The following is an 18,937-nucleotide window of genomic DNA, read 5'->3' as shown; positions in this document are numbered from 1 at the left end:
TCATTTTTATTGCTTTCCCACCATTCAAAAATTCAAATGGGTTTAATTTATGTTCATGTTGATGTTATTAATAAATTGGAAGTTGACATTTAACAATATTCATTTATATATATATATTTTATTCCCTATATTATATAAAAGTTAGTGTAGCCCAAGTGGTTAGGGTGCTTTTTATGTAAAAAGAAGGTCATGGGATCTAGAGGTGGGCACGGCCCGGTTAATCGAGCCCGGTGGGCCCGACTCACCGGGTCTGGTTCACCGACCCACTAACCCGGACCCGGCCCCGCTGGATGTAGAACCCGTCTGGCCGGGTTGGCCCGTCGGACCCGGCGGGTCCGGGTCTTAGGAAGCCGGGCCCAGACCGGACCGCAGAGTTGGGCCCGTGGCCGGCTGCTGGCCCACCTCAAAAATTTTAAAAAAATTCAAAAATTCAGAAAAAATAGATTCATAAAATTTTCTAGAAAAAATAAATCAATTAAGATCCCCAAAAAATTAAGCACTACAAGTTTCAAATAATAAGAGATGTCCCATGATTAAAACTGAATTTCACTAAAAATTTTAAATTACACTAAATTTGAAAAATAAACGACTCATGACTTAATCCGCTTACTTGTCGAATCAAGTTGCCTACGTATTCTCTTGGGTGTGAGAGGAATCAAAGCCCACACAATTTTTTTACATTGTGTAACCGGTCACCTATTATTCAAAGATATTCTTTTTTTGCTAATATTTTTTTTTATAAATTGATATACATAATTTAAAACAATTTTTTGTAATTTTATTTTTTATTTTATAAATTGAAACAAAATAATCTAATATATATATATATGTGTGTGTGTGTGTGTGACAAATAAGAGTGCCCATATTTAAGAGAATTTAACAATGTGCATGTGTAGGGACTTAGTGCTTATGAGCCAAAAGACGATTAACAAAATAATTATTTTTTTAAAAAAATATTTATGAAAATTTATTGTTTGATATTTTGATATTTTACAGATTGATTTATATCATTTTTTAATTTATTATATAGTCTCTTAATTTTTTATAAATCAAATATATATGTAAAATATTTTGATCCATATCCTACATCTATCTATATATAAGTTTTGCTAATAAATGTTTAAAACAAATTGTAGCTCAAGTGGTTGGGTTTTTGCTATTCAAGTTTATGGTCATAATTTCAAACATGGCCAAAAAAAAAAACAATAACATTAAAAAACCCTAAGCTTTAGTATTTGGAACCGGGTTTGACCCGGCCTGCCGGGTCACGAGTTGGGAAAAGCCCTCAACCCATAACCGCCCGCCTCATAGTACGAGCCAGTTATGGATCAATGAACCTGCCCGCCGGGTCAGTGACCCTCTGGGCCGGGTTGCCAGACGGCCCGTGCCCATCTCTAATGGGATCCAAATCCATAGCATGCATAAATAAGCATGATCTTTTTAAAAAAAATAATATAAAACTAAAAAAAAGTGAACCCGCAGAATTGGACCCGGTAACCCGGCGGGTTGATGAACCGGGTCAACCCACCGGGTCACGGGTTGAGAAAAAGGATAACTCATGAATCGGGTCCGCTACGATGCGGGCGATTCGCGAGCTTCCTACCGCCACCGGGTCACTTGAACCGGTGGCTTCACGAGTCGGTTTCGGGCCGGGCCAGGCTGATCCAAAAATCGGCCCGTGCTCCTCTCTATCTCTACCTAGTCACGTAAATCTCAGAGGTTAAAAGCTAACCAAAGTTGAAAATTTAATTAAAGTGATTCCATGTGCAATTAGTTAAAAAAACAAATGAAAGAAAAGATAATCAACCGTCTCGATTGCAACATGGCATTGAACTAACTAAAATACTTGTGATACTTGAAAGAAAACAACACGAGAACAAGAGAAAGCGACAATATATTAAATAAACTTTATCAATCACACTCGATGCAATACTCAACTAATACAATGTTCCATAAAAATAATTCTTCACACACAAAAAGATAATTTTCAACCGATAATTATATTAAATGTTGATTCTTGTGATAAAGAAAATAATCAATGATAGTTTGATGTTAATCAACATTTTTTTATAACATAAAAAGATATTAAATATATTTCATCCAAATTAAAATTTTTATTATTCCTTGTATTGGAAAATTTAAATATATACTTGAAGAAGATTGCATAATCACACATACACATAAAAATCATTTTTGTATACTCTGATAAACACCAATATTTTTCTATCTACATGTTCAAAAATTAGTTGACATTTTTCTGCAATACCTTACACTTTCTGCCTTTAATTTTCATTCTAATCTAACCACTGACATACCATGATGTCAATGAAAAAATAATATTAAGTAGTATGTTTTTAAAACTCGATCCATATATTAATTGCATGTGCAAATATTTGGTGCCTTGTAAAGTGTATACACATACAATTTTCAATCAACTTGCATACAAGGCAATGAAGAAAAGCCCTACGAAAGAGTAGTTACCCTCTCTCAAACTTGGTAATTAAGAGGGGCTAACTCAGAATCATCAGAAAACAATAACATGACACATTATTTCTTATTGTACAACAAAATAAGAATAATCTCTCAGACATAACTAAGATAAAGCCGAAAAGGCCACGCCCGGTTTCTCCCCCTTCCTTTCCTGCAAAGCACCAGTAGCCTAATGTTTTGTTAACTGTTGCAGGACCTCAAAGTAGTCAGGGAAGGTCTTGCGAGTGCATCCTGGGTCATTAATGGTGACAGGAACATCAGAACAGGCGGCCAGAGAAAATGACATTGCCATTCTGTGATCATCGTAAGTGTCAATAGATGTTATGTTCAGTTTCTCCGGTGGAGTGATGACACAGTAGTCCGGCCCTTCTTCCACTGTTGCTCCCAACTGAGACAAATGTAATAATAAATCTAAACATCAGAGAGAACAATGTTTGAGCATTAAGAGTGAAGAAGAACTATTAGAATCAAATGCCAACCTTTCTCAGTTCTGTGCAAATGGCAATCATCCTCTCGGTTTCTTTGACTCGCCAGGAAGCAACTGTCAAAAAATATATACGTACATATATATCAGCAGATTGGAAATGTTTCCAGCTATTTGATTATGATTTTCACAACTCCTGGGACTTACCATCTCTGATTGCAGTTGGCCCATCAGCAAATAATGCTACCACAGCTAGAGTCATGGCAACATCAGGCATTTTGTTCATGTTAACATCGATGGCACGCAGGCGTTTCTTTTTTGATGGATCTAGAGGTGGACCAGTCACAGTGACACTGGTCTCAGTCCATGTGACCTTTGCTCCCATTTTCTCAAGAACTTCTGCGAATCTTACATCACCCTGTATTGAAGAAAGTATTCAATTGAGATTGATTTGGGAGTATATTGAAATATTCAAAATGAAAAATCATTAGAAGTGGCAAGTACCTGTAAACTGCTTGTACCGCAACCTTCCACAGTCACTGTACCACCAGTAACAGCCGCACCAGCCAGGAAGTAGCTGGCACTGGATGCATCACCTTCAACAAAAGCCTTCCCTGGCGATCTGTTACAAGTTCATGCAATAAGATTTGTCTTTAGTTCATTTCATGCTGATCACAATGTAACATAATGTGATTGACATAAGATATGAAGGCCTTTCATACTTGTATTTTTGACCACCCTTGACAATAAACTTGTCCCAAGAATCAGAATGCTCTGCCTTAACTCCAAATCGCTCCATCAATTTCAAAGTCATTTCAACGTATGGAACAGAAATCAACTTATCAATTATCTCAATCTCCACATCTCCTAAAGCCAAGGGAGCTGCCATCAGCAACGCATGATCAAATACTGACTGCTGATGGACCCAGAGAGTTTTTACCTGGAACAAGGATAAGATTGCAAGGGGAAATCAGTTGCATCCCAGATGAAAAAGGAGAGATTTTTATGCACAACAATTTTGGTGATCAATGCAACTAAGAGAAATGCACTTCGCTGTCTCTAAGGTTAAGCAGCATATACCATGGTCGCAAAATGTAGTTACTTATGCAGTTTTTCAGAATCATGTTTTTGCCATATGTGTTCTATCCATTTTCTTCCTATAATAATTTGCCTATATGTAACTATGTAACATCCATCTATTTCGAGTGATGGATGAAAATAATGTCAGTTCTACTTTCAAGTTCTAAGCAAATCAAAATTAGTTATATTTGATTATGCGTTGAAATAGCATGTTCTGACAGAATAATCAGTTTCAATGAGGTGAAATTATGATGGAGGACATCCCGGAACAAAGATACTAATTATTTTCAGCAGACAATTAAATTCCTAATTGCACGTGGATGGCAAACAAATAACTCACCTTTCCTCCTGGAAGACCCCCTTTTCCAATAATTCGAACAGGAGGGCAGTTTGTGCCCAAGAAACAGTCAACATCAGCCCCAAGCTGCTTCAGGCCATCAACCAAATCACCAATAGGCCTCTCCCTCATTCTTGGTACACCATCAAGTATGTAACTGATAAGGTAAAGTATATTTTGTTACACTCCAAGAAAACCTTGTGCTAGGCATTAACTATAAATGATTCAGATTAAAAATTTGACTGCACCTAGCATTTCCACCGGCAGCAACAACAGCAGCAGTCAGCGGACGCATGGCTGTTCCAGCATTTCCTAAGAAAAGTTGGACCTCTTCTTTGGTATCCTTTCCCACAGGGAATTGGCTGCCACAACCCACAACTGTTGCTTTCTTTGATGCACTATCTTCTTCCACAGAAAGTCCAAGAGTTCGAAGAGCCGCAAGCATATAGAAAATATCATCACTGTTCAATAAATTTTCCACAATAGTAGTTCCCTGATACGAAGGAAGAAATGTAAGTTCAAGGATGCAAGCTGATAGACAACATGCATATCAGAATATAAAGATTCATACACTTATCATACATGTGGTAGGTTATCTCTCATAATATTACTTAAAAAGCTTCTCAACTGGAGAAGAAAAGAAGGCATGCAATAATACAAGAAGCAAAGAAACTCTTTTACAGTGCAGATGGAAAATTTGGAAGAAAATAGTCATGCAATCCTTGAACGTACATTTGATTATTGTTACAAGGTATAACACATCTTAACAACAGAAGTTTTTCACAAAGAACACTATTCTCAGAAAGCTCATATTGTTGGTCCTTGAAATAGAAGCACCACAGTTGATTTCTTTCCCCAGCATCTGTTCACTTGATTCACTTTAGAAACATTGCAGTCTACAACATAGAATCATAGGAGCCACACATTTACCCAAAAATGAAACTTTTTGGTCAAGGAGACTGATCATCAAGATGACTTTGGTACCAAGGGTCAAGGATCTATTAGTCATACATTAGCTACCTGCTTAAGTGTTAGGACTTGGGATTACATATACAAATATCTCCTTTAAAAATACAGATTTTCATCAGCTCTTATGTTACAAATGATAGACAATCCTGGTTAAGTGCATGACTCTTTATATTCTGTAAACAAACTGCCTTAGTCCCTTATCAATTTCAGCAGGAATTATGCTGAATAAAATTATTTAAGAAAAATATACTAGAGTTTGAAGAAGTGTGTGGCAAAACATCTTATGAGATTCTACAAAGAGTTAGCAAATATGTCAATAGAAATTGTTCGCAAATTTCCTATACCTTCTGATTGCCTATATCTAGTCCGCCATTGGCAGAAATTCTCGAGTCCTCGTTCAAACACAATTCAAAATTTCACCAATTGAAAAAAATAAACTAAAACAAACGAAAAAAAAAAACGAATTATTCCAATCAAACCTAAGCTACGGCAATATCAAAACCCCAAACATAAAACGAAAAAGAGAATGCACAGGCTCACCTCAGAAAGGGCAGCGAGGAGCAAGATCCGATTAGACAGAGACTTAGATCCGGGAAGCTTCATCGTCCCGCTGATCTCCTTGATCGGCTGCAGCACGATCTCCGACACGGCCGAAGCCTTCTCGGAGGTGGTCGCGATCGAGGCCGAAACCCTAAGCGCCGTCGGAGCACAAAACCCACCAATCCTCTTACCTCCAACTCTCAGAGAAGCATGATTTCCACGCATCGGCAATGACCGGAGCCCGATGGAAGCGAACAAGGTCTCCGGCTTCCGGGAACTAGAGATCGCCGGTGACGAGGCGGCGCCGGAGGTCGTCGGCAAGCCCTTGGCCATCATCGCTCGCGCCATCTCTCTCTCGCTCTCTCTCTCTTCGAGACATGGGAGTCATATAGGTCTTGTGCTTTCGCTGCCAACCCCGCTCACCAACCCTTCGCTTCTGGTGTTCTTCATGTTCAATTTCCTTATCCTGAGCCTTTATAAGCAGGACCTGTCCATGAGCAGGGCGGCCGGGTTCAGGCTTAAATCCATAATTAATCAAATTTAAGTTTGTCCAAGCTCGACCAACCCCCATTATATGTGAATCTTAACTTTTTCCCAGAACCGTCTGAATATGGTGGCCTTTAATTAAGGCCCGTTCAAATTTATTTTTATTAAATAATAAATAAATTATAAAAAAATTTAATAATATTATTAATTTGTGAACATTATCAAATATTATTGTATAAAACATATTAAAATTAAAATACCATATATACATTTTTATTCAATAACAATAACTAAAATTCAAATTATTATAACTAATGTAAATAAAAATAGATAAATATTATATTATATATAATTAATTAATAAATAATTAATGTTAATTCAAACCATTATATATATATATACATGTATATATAAAAAACTGATTAATAAATATATTATATAACTCAAATCAGGTTGTTAGTAATGAAAACTAAACATGACCTATTTTTATCGTCTAAACCATTTTAATTTTCAGGCGGACCTCGGCTTGGGTGATAGCCCAGCCCTTGGACAGATCTTAAAAGCAGCCAGCTGAGATAGTTGTGGGGAACGGGCCACGTGGTGTCACATGAATGGACTACGGTTTGTTTTAAAACTTCTGGAGGCACACTAGACCTAGGCAAAATCCTTATCACGATGCAATCATGTGGTGGATTTAGAGAGAGTTCGTGTGAAATGATTTTTTTGTCGTATCATGAACCCGAGTTAACCAGGGGATTTGTGGACACGTGGTATAACATGAATGGATAAAACAAGTTGCTGTACCAGTTCCGGACGGACCTCGACCAACCGGCTAACGCTTTGAGATTGGTTTATTTGTTGATATCATCCCGATGCAATCGTGCGGTGAATGTTGATTATATGATCATGTGCCAAACGTGGGTTTTGGACTCGAAGTCAAACCAGGCTCTTTACCTAACCCAGGTTGTTGGGTAGGTGGGTAGTGGATGGTGATGCGATAGTCCACGTGGAGGAATCTCGTCTGTTGATGTTGTTTGGGCCAAGCTTGGTTGGTAGGTGTTGATTGGATTTATTTATTTAATTAAAACTATTTATTTAGTTGTTAGATATCTCTCATATCTGTAACTAACTCCATTTGTTTTACTTAACCAGCGATTTTAATTGAACATAATCCATGTGACATACCACATGGATTACCTATTCATCTAAAATCAATATTATTAGAAGTTTTATTATTATTTAATTACATGATTTTTAATTGAAAAATAGCATACTTGGCTTGTTCTTTGAACATGTGTCCCGTATATTAATGTAAAATCAAATAAAAGCCTTTTTAATGACAACATCAGTATATAATTATAGAAAAACCAATTGATCATATCATAAGAATTGCCTTTATGAATGGTTCACCAACCAACACATTCACAACCAAGTCCAAAAACAACAAACAAACTTCTCAAAAGGCCACCAAATGAAAACTTCTCAAAGTCCAAAAAAGTTTTACAAATGAAACTTAAGAGAGCAATGCAGCTCCCAATTTAAGTCCAACAAATTACACCATTGCAAAAAAATGATAAAAACAAAAACTAAGAGATATTGAGAATCAAAAAAACTTTATTTCAATCTAAAGATGGCCAATTATCCCATTGCATCTGCCGGAATGTAAGACACCCAGATTTATCGATGAAACAGAAAGTAAATACTCTAAGCACCAACCTATAGTGAATTTGCTGCTGCAATAACGTTTTCTGTTGTGAGACCGAATTCTTTGTATATCTTCCCAGCAGGCGCACTAGCCCCAAATTGATCAATTCCAATGGCCTTGCCTTTGCCTCCAACAAATTTCTCCCATCCAAGTGTTGCACCAGCCTCAATACTAACTCTAGCAGTGACCGCGCTCGGAAAGACACTCTCCTTGTATTCATCTGATTGTTCATCAAACAACTCCCAAGATACAAGTGAGACAACCCTCACTGCTTTCCCCTGCTTCCTCAACTCGTGGGCAGCCTTGGCAGCTATTTCTAGCTCAGAACCAGTGCCAATGAGAATAAGGTCAGGCTTGTTGCCAGATGAATTATCTGAAATGATATACCCACCCTTTGCAACTCCTTCAATTGATGTTCCTGGGAGATGAGGAAGCTTTTTGTCGAGACAATGCGAGAATCGATGGCCTCTTCCGGTTGAGAATTGCAACCTTATATGCACCAGCAGTCTCATTCCCATCAGCGGGCCGGAGCATGAGAATGTTAGGCATTGCTCGGAAGCTAATCAAATGCTCAATAGGCTGATGAGTGGGTCCATCTTCTCCCTAGGGCCGATGGAATCGTGAGTCATCACATAGATCACACCACCTTCGGACAATGCTGAGATTCTAATGGCAGCCCTCATGTAGTCCGTGAAGACAAAAAAAGTGGCACAGTAGGGTATGAGACCGGGACTATGAGAAACAATGCCATTGCAAATGGCACCCATACCATGTTCTCGAACACCAAATCGGAGGTTGCGCTCTTCCGGTGTGGTACTCTGGAAGTCACCAAATGTCTTTAGCAATGTCATGTTAGACGATGCAAGATCAGCACTTCCCCCGAGAAAACCAGGAAGAGCTTTTGCGAGTGCATTCAGGCACTGCTGTGATAGATTTCTAGTAGCATCTGCAGGACTTTCAATAGTGTATGTCTGCAAGAACATCCAGAGGAAATTTCATAACTGTCATGATATTTCTACCGCAGAGTTTAAGATAACACATTTAAAAAATAATAAAATAAAAAATACTGACTGGCAGAGCCTTCTCCCATCCAGCAGGCAGTTCTCCTGACATGATTCTCTTCAGCTCTGCAGCTTCCTCAGGATACTTCTTCTCATATTCTGCAAACTTAGAATTCCAGTCAGCCTCAAGCGATGCACCTTCCGAGATATGTCGACTCCAATGACTGAGAAGGAAGAATTCCAATTAATATGGAATCCACATAAAGATCAATAGAAAACAAATGAAAATGTGAGGTTCGCTAACCTTTTTACATCTTCGGGCACATGGAAAGGTTCAAAAGGCCATGTGAGGTTCTGCCTGGTTGCATCAACCTCCTTAGCACCCAAAGCACTACCATGCACACTATAGGAGTTTGCCTTGTTTGGTGATCCAAATCCAATAGTGGTAGTTACCTGTATGTAATATGGAAAAAAGTTAATAACATATCACACAACCTTGAGAATCTGTGGCAAAGGCACAAGTCAGTGACCTTGATTAATGTAGGTCTATCTTTGACAGCCTTTGCTTCCTTGATCGCAGCACGAATCTCATCATAGCCATGGTTACCATTTTTCACCCAGATCGTGTGCCACCCAAGAGCCTCAAACCGAGTGATGACATCTTCAGTAAAAGCAATCTCTGTGTCTCCATCAATGGATATATGATTATCATCATAGAAGGCAATCAGTTTTCCTAGACCCCAATGCCCAGCAAGAGAACAAGCTTCATTGGAAACCCCTTCCATTTGACAGCCATCCCCAAGAATCACATATCTAAAGCCATGAATAAGTTCAAATTATCAGATGGCCTTAGTTTTGAATATATAAGATATTACTCTCAGGAGTAGATAACTTTCGCTTACGTGTAATGGTCAACAATCTCACTATCAGGCTTGTTAAAGCGTGCAGATAGGTGCTTCTCAGCAAGTGCCAACCCAACAGCATTTGCAATACCTTGTCCAAGAGGACCTGTTGCACATCCAAAATCAACAATTGATATAAGCAACTAGAACTACTTCAAATAGTGAGAGGGAAAAGATGTATTTGGTATACATAATTCCAATCCAATCTACACCTAAACACTACACAATTCAAATCCAAGATTATGTAGGACACAAACCAGTAGTGACTTCAATTCCTGGTGTCTCAAAGTTCTCTGGATGGCCCGGAGTTCTACTTCCCCATTGCCTGAAAGACTTTAAATCATCCTCCTATAAACATCAACATTGAGAGAGTATAAGGATAAAAAATGAAGAGCACCACTAGATTCTTGACTTCAAAAATATAAATTCTAAAGTCCAAGAATCAGCTAAAATGCTTAGTCTTTTAGAAGATAAGGACATCCAACAGAACTATTTTTCTATCACAATAAGGATAAACAAATGAAAAGCACCATCCATGACAAAGTTAGAAAGAACACTAAGATGCAAAAACAAACTCAAAGATATTAACTTTTAGCAGATATAAGCTTCTATCTGATCTTTTTTCCCCAAATTATACTCAAGATCCAAACTTCAGGAGAAAAAAAAGACCATGCAAAGAAAAAGATTGAAATATATATATATAGATTTTCCTTTTTCAGTTAGGTAAAAGACAGAGAGAAGCATAACGGTTTTTATATTCTCAAGATAAAGGAAAGAGATAACTAAAAAAGACGAAGCTTTTACATAAAACAACAAACAAAACCATGGTCTATACACCCATCCAGAATACAATCCCAAAAAACCAAGAAGATCTATCACCCAAAACAGATAAAACACAGTACCATGAATTTCACCATCAAACTCCCAACTTTCTTGATCATCAATCAATTAAAAAAAAAAACAACAAATGATAAAACCAAAGAGAAAGAGAATCTCACCTTGACGCTATCGTACCCAGCGAGGTGAAGCAGAGCGTACTGGAGCATGCACCCATGGCCAGCAGACAGCACGAACCTATCTCGATTGAACCAGTAGGGATTCTTAGGATTATACCTCATAACCTCATCATAGAGAATATGCCCCATGGGCGCACAACCCATCGGAAGTCCCGGGTGCCCTGAGTTAGCCTTCTCCACCGCATCAATCGCCAGAAACCGGATAGTGTTAATTGATTTCTCAACCAAAGCCACCGGAGCAGTCCCCGCCGTCCCTCCAGAGCCTCCACAGCCGCCGACCCTTACAAGCCCTACGCGATGAGAACGAGCCACGCGATGCTGTAGATGCTGGCGAGCGGAGGTCTTGAGGGAGTTGAAAGCTCAAGAAAGAGGGACGGCAAGGCGGTTAGAGGTGGTAGTGGATGTGCCGGCGCCGGCGCTTACGATTGCCCGGCCAGCGAGGGATTGGGCGGCGGTGAAGGACGTCGAGAAGGCCATGTCTCTCTCTCTCTTTCACTCTCACGAGATCTCGAGTTCTTTGGTTTTTTTTTTTAATATAAACAAAGAAAAAGAAGCGGTTTGGTTCGGTGAATTCGAGAAGGAGTAGGTGGGATTGTGACCGTTGGATCATTATGATGATCAAATCGGAACCGTTGAAAGTGAAATAGCATCATTTGTTTGACTAATTGAGGCTTTTTTTTGTGACCTTTTGGGAATCCCAGGGGGCAAAATGTAAAAATAAAATAATAATAATAATAATAATAATTAATTTTTTTATACTAATTAAAAGTTAATTTACCTCAAATATTTCATCATTTTGGTGTTAAATATGTTTTAATTTATTATTTTAATCATTTGTGGTATGTTTTCCATGTTTTAAATGAGAGGGTCTGATATGCTAATATAGCAAAATAAAAGAGAGATCATTTGCCTGCATAATTAGACCATAAATCATAAGTTTTACTACAAGCTCCTCAAAAAACTTATTTTAAAATTTTTTTTTTTAAGAGATACAAAAAATTAATAATATAAAACTCAGTAGTTTGGTAGGTGAACCCATGATGGGTTGGTGGCTGATCAAATTGAGTTTTATTTTAAAAACAAATCAATTCAATTATTTAAACTTGGATTGGAGAGGAGCATAAAAGGGGTTTGGTGAACTTTTTTTAAATTTTTATAGGTAGAGTCTCTTTATTTTTTACCTAAATTTCTTTATATCTTCATTTTTGGTTGGTGAGTTGCAAGACAATTGTGAAAAGTGGTTTAATGTTTGAATTGAATTAATACACAAATTTAGAACTGGTTTTTCTTAATGAATATTTTTTTAAAAAAATATTTGAATTATCATATTCTATAAAAATTAGATTTAATTCTCTGAATAGTCCCTCTATTTTTTCAAACGTGGCCTTTGGATCTCTATTATTTAAACTGTAATCTTTTAGTCTCATAACTGATTAAATTGAGCTATATTAGTCCCTATTAGAGTTAGGGTTTAAGGTTTAAAATGACTAATATGGCTCAATTTAAGTAATAGTGGGACTAAAAGTTACAATTTAAAATATAGGGACCCAAAAGACACATTTGAAAAAGTAGAGTGACTAGGGATTAAGAACTATTTTTATATGAAAAACGTAATGCATTGACATAAATAAATAAATAAACAGAGACTGCCAGCCCAACCCATGTAGCCCATGACATAAATAAATAAATAAACAGAGACTGCCAGCCCAACCCATGTAGCCCAATATAGACCCAAATGAAGGTGTTGATTTGTAAGCCCAATAAAAAATCAGGTTGAAATATCAACAGATTCATTGTTATTTAATGAATTTGTTGAAATATATTATTAATTGCACAACTCACACCTTGTTATTTAATCCCAACCATTGTTGTTTATTGTTAATTGTGTGATAAATCCTAAGAACAAATGCATTGTTCTGCTTCATATGAAATATATTCTTCTCGATAACATACTAATCGTCTATATTTAAATAGTTTTAACTCTTTATATTACTTTAAATACTTTCTCACTTTTAAAACTTGACTTTTAAACTTATATAAAAACTACTTTGAAATGACCAATCTCATGAATTTTCAAATTGTACATTGCATGAAATGTCTTTGTAGGATAAGAATAACATAAATTACAAAAATGAGAGTTGGTTAAATATGTGAACACTCACAAGGACACCACTCAGTGACGTCTTTAGAAAATAAAGAGCAACAACACATATCAATCATTAAATAACAATCTTATGTACTAAACAAGTATAGGACACTAAAAAATTAAAGAGATAGCCTATGCAGTTACATGCTTTATTGTTATAAAATTGAGCGCACACACACATCTATACCTCTATATGATATTTCATAAAAATGCAAGCATACTTATCTTCATTTATATAATAGGCTCATATAAATTTTATATCCGTAACACATATCAATTTTTTTATAACACGCATATTTTAAATTATTAACTCTCAACTATACAGTATAAAAAAAATTAAATTTTTAATCTCATGTGTTTTTACGGTTAAACTATTGCCGTGGTGACTTGACAACACATATCATTACTTATTAAATTTTGATTATGTTGTATATGGCTCATATACATAGTGAACGACTAGATGTGAAGCAGAACGGAAAGGAGTGATGAAGCATACCGGATAGGTTTAAATATAAATATTTGTAATATGTAACCCTAATTGAATAATAAGAGAATAGTCGCTCCACTCGAAGGCGTGTCATCATCTGCTAGACACTCGTTAAATTTGATGTCTCATGTGATTACTCATGATTTTTATTTTAGATCGTTATTCAATTTCTCAACAGATTAAATAACAATTAAAAATTTAAAATGTTAGTTTTTCTTTTCCAATTGCTCATGATTTCTTTCTTTCTTTGTTTTTTTTTAAGTTTAAATTTTATAAACCATGTCTCTGTTACAATTTTTATTTATAAATTCCCAAATTTTTGCATTTAAAAATTTGAAATAGAAAACCAAAAGGCCAAAAAAATGGAATGCCAACTAATAGATGTTTAAAAAGCATTACATTGACCATTCAAAAAAATATCTGTCACTCGTGCAAAATGTGAAATTACTATTTTTTTATTATATTTATTTCATATAATGTTTGCTTTTTATTTGGATCCTGCTAGCTAAGCTAGCTAGCAAGTTCAGTTTGCCTTTAGTCATGCCAAAAATCAATAAAAACGCCTACAATTAATGGAGAAATAATTCACATGGTCCCATTAAATTCAATATGTATATTAATTTTGGTTCATTTTTTTTTCTAAATGTTCAGATGGAAAAGTTTATTATAACATAGGAAATCATTTTATTGACTACGATCTTACACACACATTTATTTACCTTTTAAGAAGAATATTTTTAAAAATAAATTTAAAAACACCATTAAAAATTGATATATATATATATATTCTCTAATTACCAAAACGCCAAGAGTTTAATATTCTGATAGTATTTATTAAATTAATTAATGAAATTTATAGATCAAATATATTCACTTGAAGTGCTTTCTTAATGTAAATACCAGGAGGTAGCTTGCTCACCATATTTATTAACACTTAAATAACATTTTTAAAAATTACACTCCAAAAATAAAAAATATTGAAATTGATTTTTATTTAAAAAATAAATAACATATTTTTTTAAATTAAATGAACAATATAACATAAAAAGCTTGTTAGAAATCTCTCAAATAAAATGCAGATAAAAAGTACTTATCACCCATTTGTCAAAACACTTATTTCATACACTAAAATTAAACTTCATTCATCCTAAAAAATATCTGAATGGCAAAAATTGGCTTTTAAACAAAAAAAGAAAACACTTGAAAAATGTGACCAAATAAGGAATAAAAATTCACACTAGATAGTAACATTGTTGAAAAGGTTAAAGAGCATGGTGGTGGGGCCCTAAGTCAGTCCATGAAAGACCAGAACAAAAAGCACTTGGATTGAATCATTGATCCAAGGCCCATGGGCCCCCTCGTCAACTTGCACCGTGATTGAGTCCCCCTGCGCCCCACCCAAACCAAAACCATGGACCATGTTCCCCAATCCTCCTCCCACATCCCTTTCTCAAACTATTATGCTGACTATTATTTTAATTTTTAATTTTTTTATTTATTAATGCTTTTCAACTGAGGATATTATACTGATTGATATTGAAAAGAAATTGTAAATTGTAAGTTTTACTTAATAAATATATTTAAATTTAATTGCTTTTCATAAACTCCCATAACAACTGTACCAAAAATGATTTTTGTACTAATATTCAAGTATGTTTTTTTTATTTTTATTTTATTAACTCATTTACTGTTGTTTCCTGTCAAATTGACCACACTAAATTTAATTAAAATAGCTAACGTTTTAGGTGATCTAGTGATATTGAAAAATGAATGGTCCACCTTATAATAGTTTTTTTAAAAGCGCCATTAATTATCCTAAGTAAAAATATTAATTTAGAACAATCATTCCTTATTACTAGTGGATTCATGGATATACTTAGTGAGTCATCTTGCTCAAGAATAATATAAACATTACAGTGTTACTGCAGAATATGTAAAATATTACCATCATTTGAGATCGCGACCGACAGAATGCCATTGCAATATCGCACTACCAACTTATAAATATTCAAGAAAAGCTGGTAATCCTATTACCACCAAATTCTGTGGCTCATCTCTGGATTACCATCAGTAATTTTATAACTTTTTATATTTTAACAAATCGACACTATAATCAACCAAACACGAGAAATTAATTATTCCCGATAATCAAAGAGCTCCAAAACCAAATACTGATTATATTAAATTATTGCAATATTCTCAATCATATAATATCCTCACTCATATTACCATAGTAATCTCGCGGTAATATGTCATTACAACAAACCAAACTACTTTTTAATATTATCATCTTTATTGCGGTAATCTACAAGTAGTTTGCTTCTACTGTAAATATTTCATGAAGTAATTGTTTATCTAGTTGTTTTTTTAAATTAATTAAATAAACTTTCAAAAAAAGAAAATTGTATAGTATGATGTTTAAATAAATAAATAGAGGATAAAGTGATTCACACACAACAGAATATGATCTAAATCCATCCTCAAAATGTCTGAGGTTTTGAAATTTAAAGGGTTAAAATGTAAAAAACACAATAGGGTTTCTTTTTGTCGTTTCCGGAGTTCAAACGACAAAGGGCAATAAAGTAACTTCAAGCATCAACGAACAAAGCAACACAATGACCGAGGTGGGACAGAGCCCTCGGGCGGGTTCTTAACAGCGAAACCCTGCCGTCCTAACAGATGAGGACCGTCCGATCCATCATCTTTAATGCCAACGCCGTAATATCGTCCGTAGATCTCGTCCCAAACGTAGGACCCACCACCTGACATCAATTGATGCCCCCCACTTTGGTACATTCCCTTGCCGCCCTCCCTGCCCCTGCCCCTGCCCCGTCAGCATCAACAATACACGATGCGGGACCCACTCTTATGTCACACGTGTCGATCCCTATACCAGTCGGACGGAATTAAATCACTGTTTTCACTTGACGGGCCTGTGTGATCGGGCTTAGTACCAAGGTTAGTATTTTTCATATTCAAAAATATTTTCAAATACTTAATTATTTCCATTTTCAATTTATTAAAAATGTTTAGTTCAAACAAAATATCATTTAAAGACAAGAAAAATAATAATAATAATAATAATAATATTTACTGTTTTTCTGATCAAAAATGGTACCAAAAGCAAAAAGCCGAAACGGGACAACACAGGGCCCTTTTTGGATGCTACAAAAAGGTGGGCCCAGTTGACAGCTGGACATTAAGTAGCCTGCCTGTCTTCCATTACCCACACTCATCTCATTCTCAATACAAAAGATCAAACACCAAACACAATGCAAGATCACTATCCACCGTCCATTTTTCACCCAGACAGGATATTCCTAATCTCGATAATATCTCAATGACGCGCTGCTTATCTTCAAATAAAATAATTATTATTTTGAAAAATGGAGAAAATTCTCGGCCCCGAAAACCCAAAAACCTTCACCCTCTTCACTCTCTTTTCTTTATATACCTTCTCGAACGAAGTCTCATCTTCGTCACCGTCCAAGCATGGCCGGAGCTAGTGCCGGCGTCTGCCCGGCGTTGCCAGTGACCCTCACCGTCGCTCTCCTCACTTCTAACTCTCTGTTATCTATCTATGGTCACTCCGGCGTGCTTGGCGGCCATGGCCGCACTCTCGGCTCAAACTCTAGCTCGAGTTTGGGCGAATCGAAGAAGTACGAGGGGTCATCGGAGTTCGTGCAGCTGAGGTACCACATGGGGCCAGTGCTGACGGCGAACATCACCGTCCACCCAATCTGGTACGGCCAGTGGACTCCGGCGCAGAAGCGGATCATCAGGGCCTTTCAAGATCCATCTCGCCCGTCGGCGACACGACGGTGCGTTGGCCATCAGTGGAGGGATGGTGGCGCACCGTGGCAATGTACACGGACCAGACCGGAGACAATGTGAGCTGCACCGTCCGGCTCGGCGCCGAGAAGAACGATCGCCATTACTCCCATGGCCGATCTCTACCCGCCTCTCCATTCAACACGTCATTCGGTCCGCCGTCACGGCGAAAAACTCGGCCGTTGCCGGTGAACCCTAGGGAGGGCTTTTATCTCCTCCTCACTTCCGCCGAAGTCGCTGTCGAGTTTTTTGTGGCCAGGTTTCCAAATTTTTCCCTAAAATTTCAATTTCAAATTCTCTCCATGAAAAACCGATTTTGAATTTTGAAACCCAATTTTCACCAGGTTTGTGGATTCCACTACTCACATTCCCATCGATCGTGGGATACACGCTCACCCTACGCGTGGGTTGGGAACGCAGAGCGGCAATGCCCCGGCGTGTGCCCTGGCCATTCGCAGTGCCGGAAGGCTACGGCGGACCACGTGCCGGAGCGCCACCGAACGGGGAGGTGGGAGCGGATGCGATGGTGAGCGTTATCGCGCACGAGGTGGCGGAGTTGGCATCGAATCCACTTGTCAACGCTTGGTACGCCGGGGCGGACCCTTGTTTTCCCTACGGAGATTGCGGATCTCTGTGAGGGCATCTACGGCACCGGCGGCGGCGGCTCGTACACCGGGCAACTCACCGTCGATGAGAGCGATCGGCGCGGCGTATAATTTGAAATGGAGTTGGAGGAAGGAGGTTCTGGTGCAGTGGGTTTCTGGCACCCGGAGCTTAATTATTGTTATGGGCCTAATGCTTTTGATTAAAGAGAGATTAGTGATAGGTATATGTTTTCAGCATGACCTTATTATTAGGAAAGTGTGTGGAAAATTGTCTCTTTAATTCCTTTGGAGTTTTATGATGGCTCTCTTATGTAAGGAGGGGAGGGTAGTGCAAGGATAGAATAAACATGAAGTCAGTAGCATTTGAGATCTGTATTTGAGGGGTGTTTGGTATGGTTGTGTTTACATAGGAAGCGTTTCCAATTTTTAATGGAGTGTTTTGTTTATGAGATTTCTTGTTTTATTTTTATATATAAAATTAGAGGTGGATAATAACAGAGCCTTGTAATCAGTGTCATGAAGGACTACATATGGAAACAACAACATCAAGAGAATAGAGAAGAGCTTGTCTGATAAAAGAGGAAGATAATAATGCTAGTATAGCATTGGGGGCAAAGGGAGTCAAATCAAGAGTTTCCAACACTGTTTGCTTATGCTACTCTTTAAATAAATAGCCACTGTTTTTAGCTTTATTGTATCGTCAAATCAAGCTTCTAAAGACGACGTTGAGCCTTTGTGGAGGCCAAATGAGCGACAATGGAGATATGGTTCTTGTGATTCTTTTCGAGTGGTACCATCCCAAAGATAGTACACAGTTCTTTCCAGGTTTAGACCAGAAGGTGCTGGCGGTATAATGGCAAGTTTTGGATGCACACACACATGGATAGATAGAAGATAGATATGGATACATTAAAGAGT

General features: G+C 37.1%; 1 protein-coding gene and 2 pseudogenes across 1 annotated transcript; 1 reads left to right on the top strand and 2 right to left on the bottom strand.

Annotated features, from left to right (window-relative positions):
* Nucleotides 1-2,351: 2,351 nt before the first annotated feature.
* Nucleotides 2,352-6,268, bottom strand: LOC120272394 (3-phosphoshikimate 1-carboxyvinyltransferase 2-like). The gene is given in 9 exon segments (XM_039279218.1): nt 2,352-2,878; nt 2,970-3,031; nt 3,122-3,332; nt 3,419-3,536; nt 3,637-3,812; nt 3,815-3,854; nt 4,324-4,488; nt 4,580-4,824; nt 5,841-6,268. Coding segments are annotated over 9 exon segments (1,584 nt in total). The 5' UTR covers nt 6,189-6,268; the 3' UTR covers nt 2,352-2,659.
* Nucleotides 6,269-7,939: 1,671 nt separating this feature from the next.
* On the bottom strand, nt 7,940-11,463 carry LOC120272536 (annotated as a pseudogene).
* Nucleotides 11,464-17,075: 5,612 nt separating this feature from the next.
* Nucleotides 17,076-18,223, top strand: LOC120272189 (annotated as a pseudogene).
* Nucleotides 18,224-18,937: the final 714 nt, after the last annotated feature.

This window comes from Dioscorea cayenensis, chromosome 11 (assembly GCF_009730915.1).
Source record: "Dioscorea cayenensis subsp. rotundata cultivar TDr96_F1 chromosome 11, TDr96_F1_v2_PseudoChromosome.rev07_lg8_w22 25.fasta, whole genome shotgun sequence".
NCBI classification, from domain to species: domain Eukaryota; kingdom Viridiplantae; phylum Streptophyta; class Magnoliopsida; order Dioscoreales; family Dioscoreaceae; genus Dioscorea; species Dioscorea cayenensis.
Note: the sequence above shows the minus strand (reverse complement) of the source record. Positions and strands in the feature narration are given on the sequence as shown.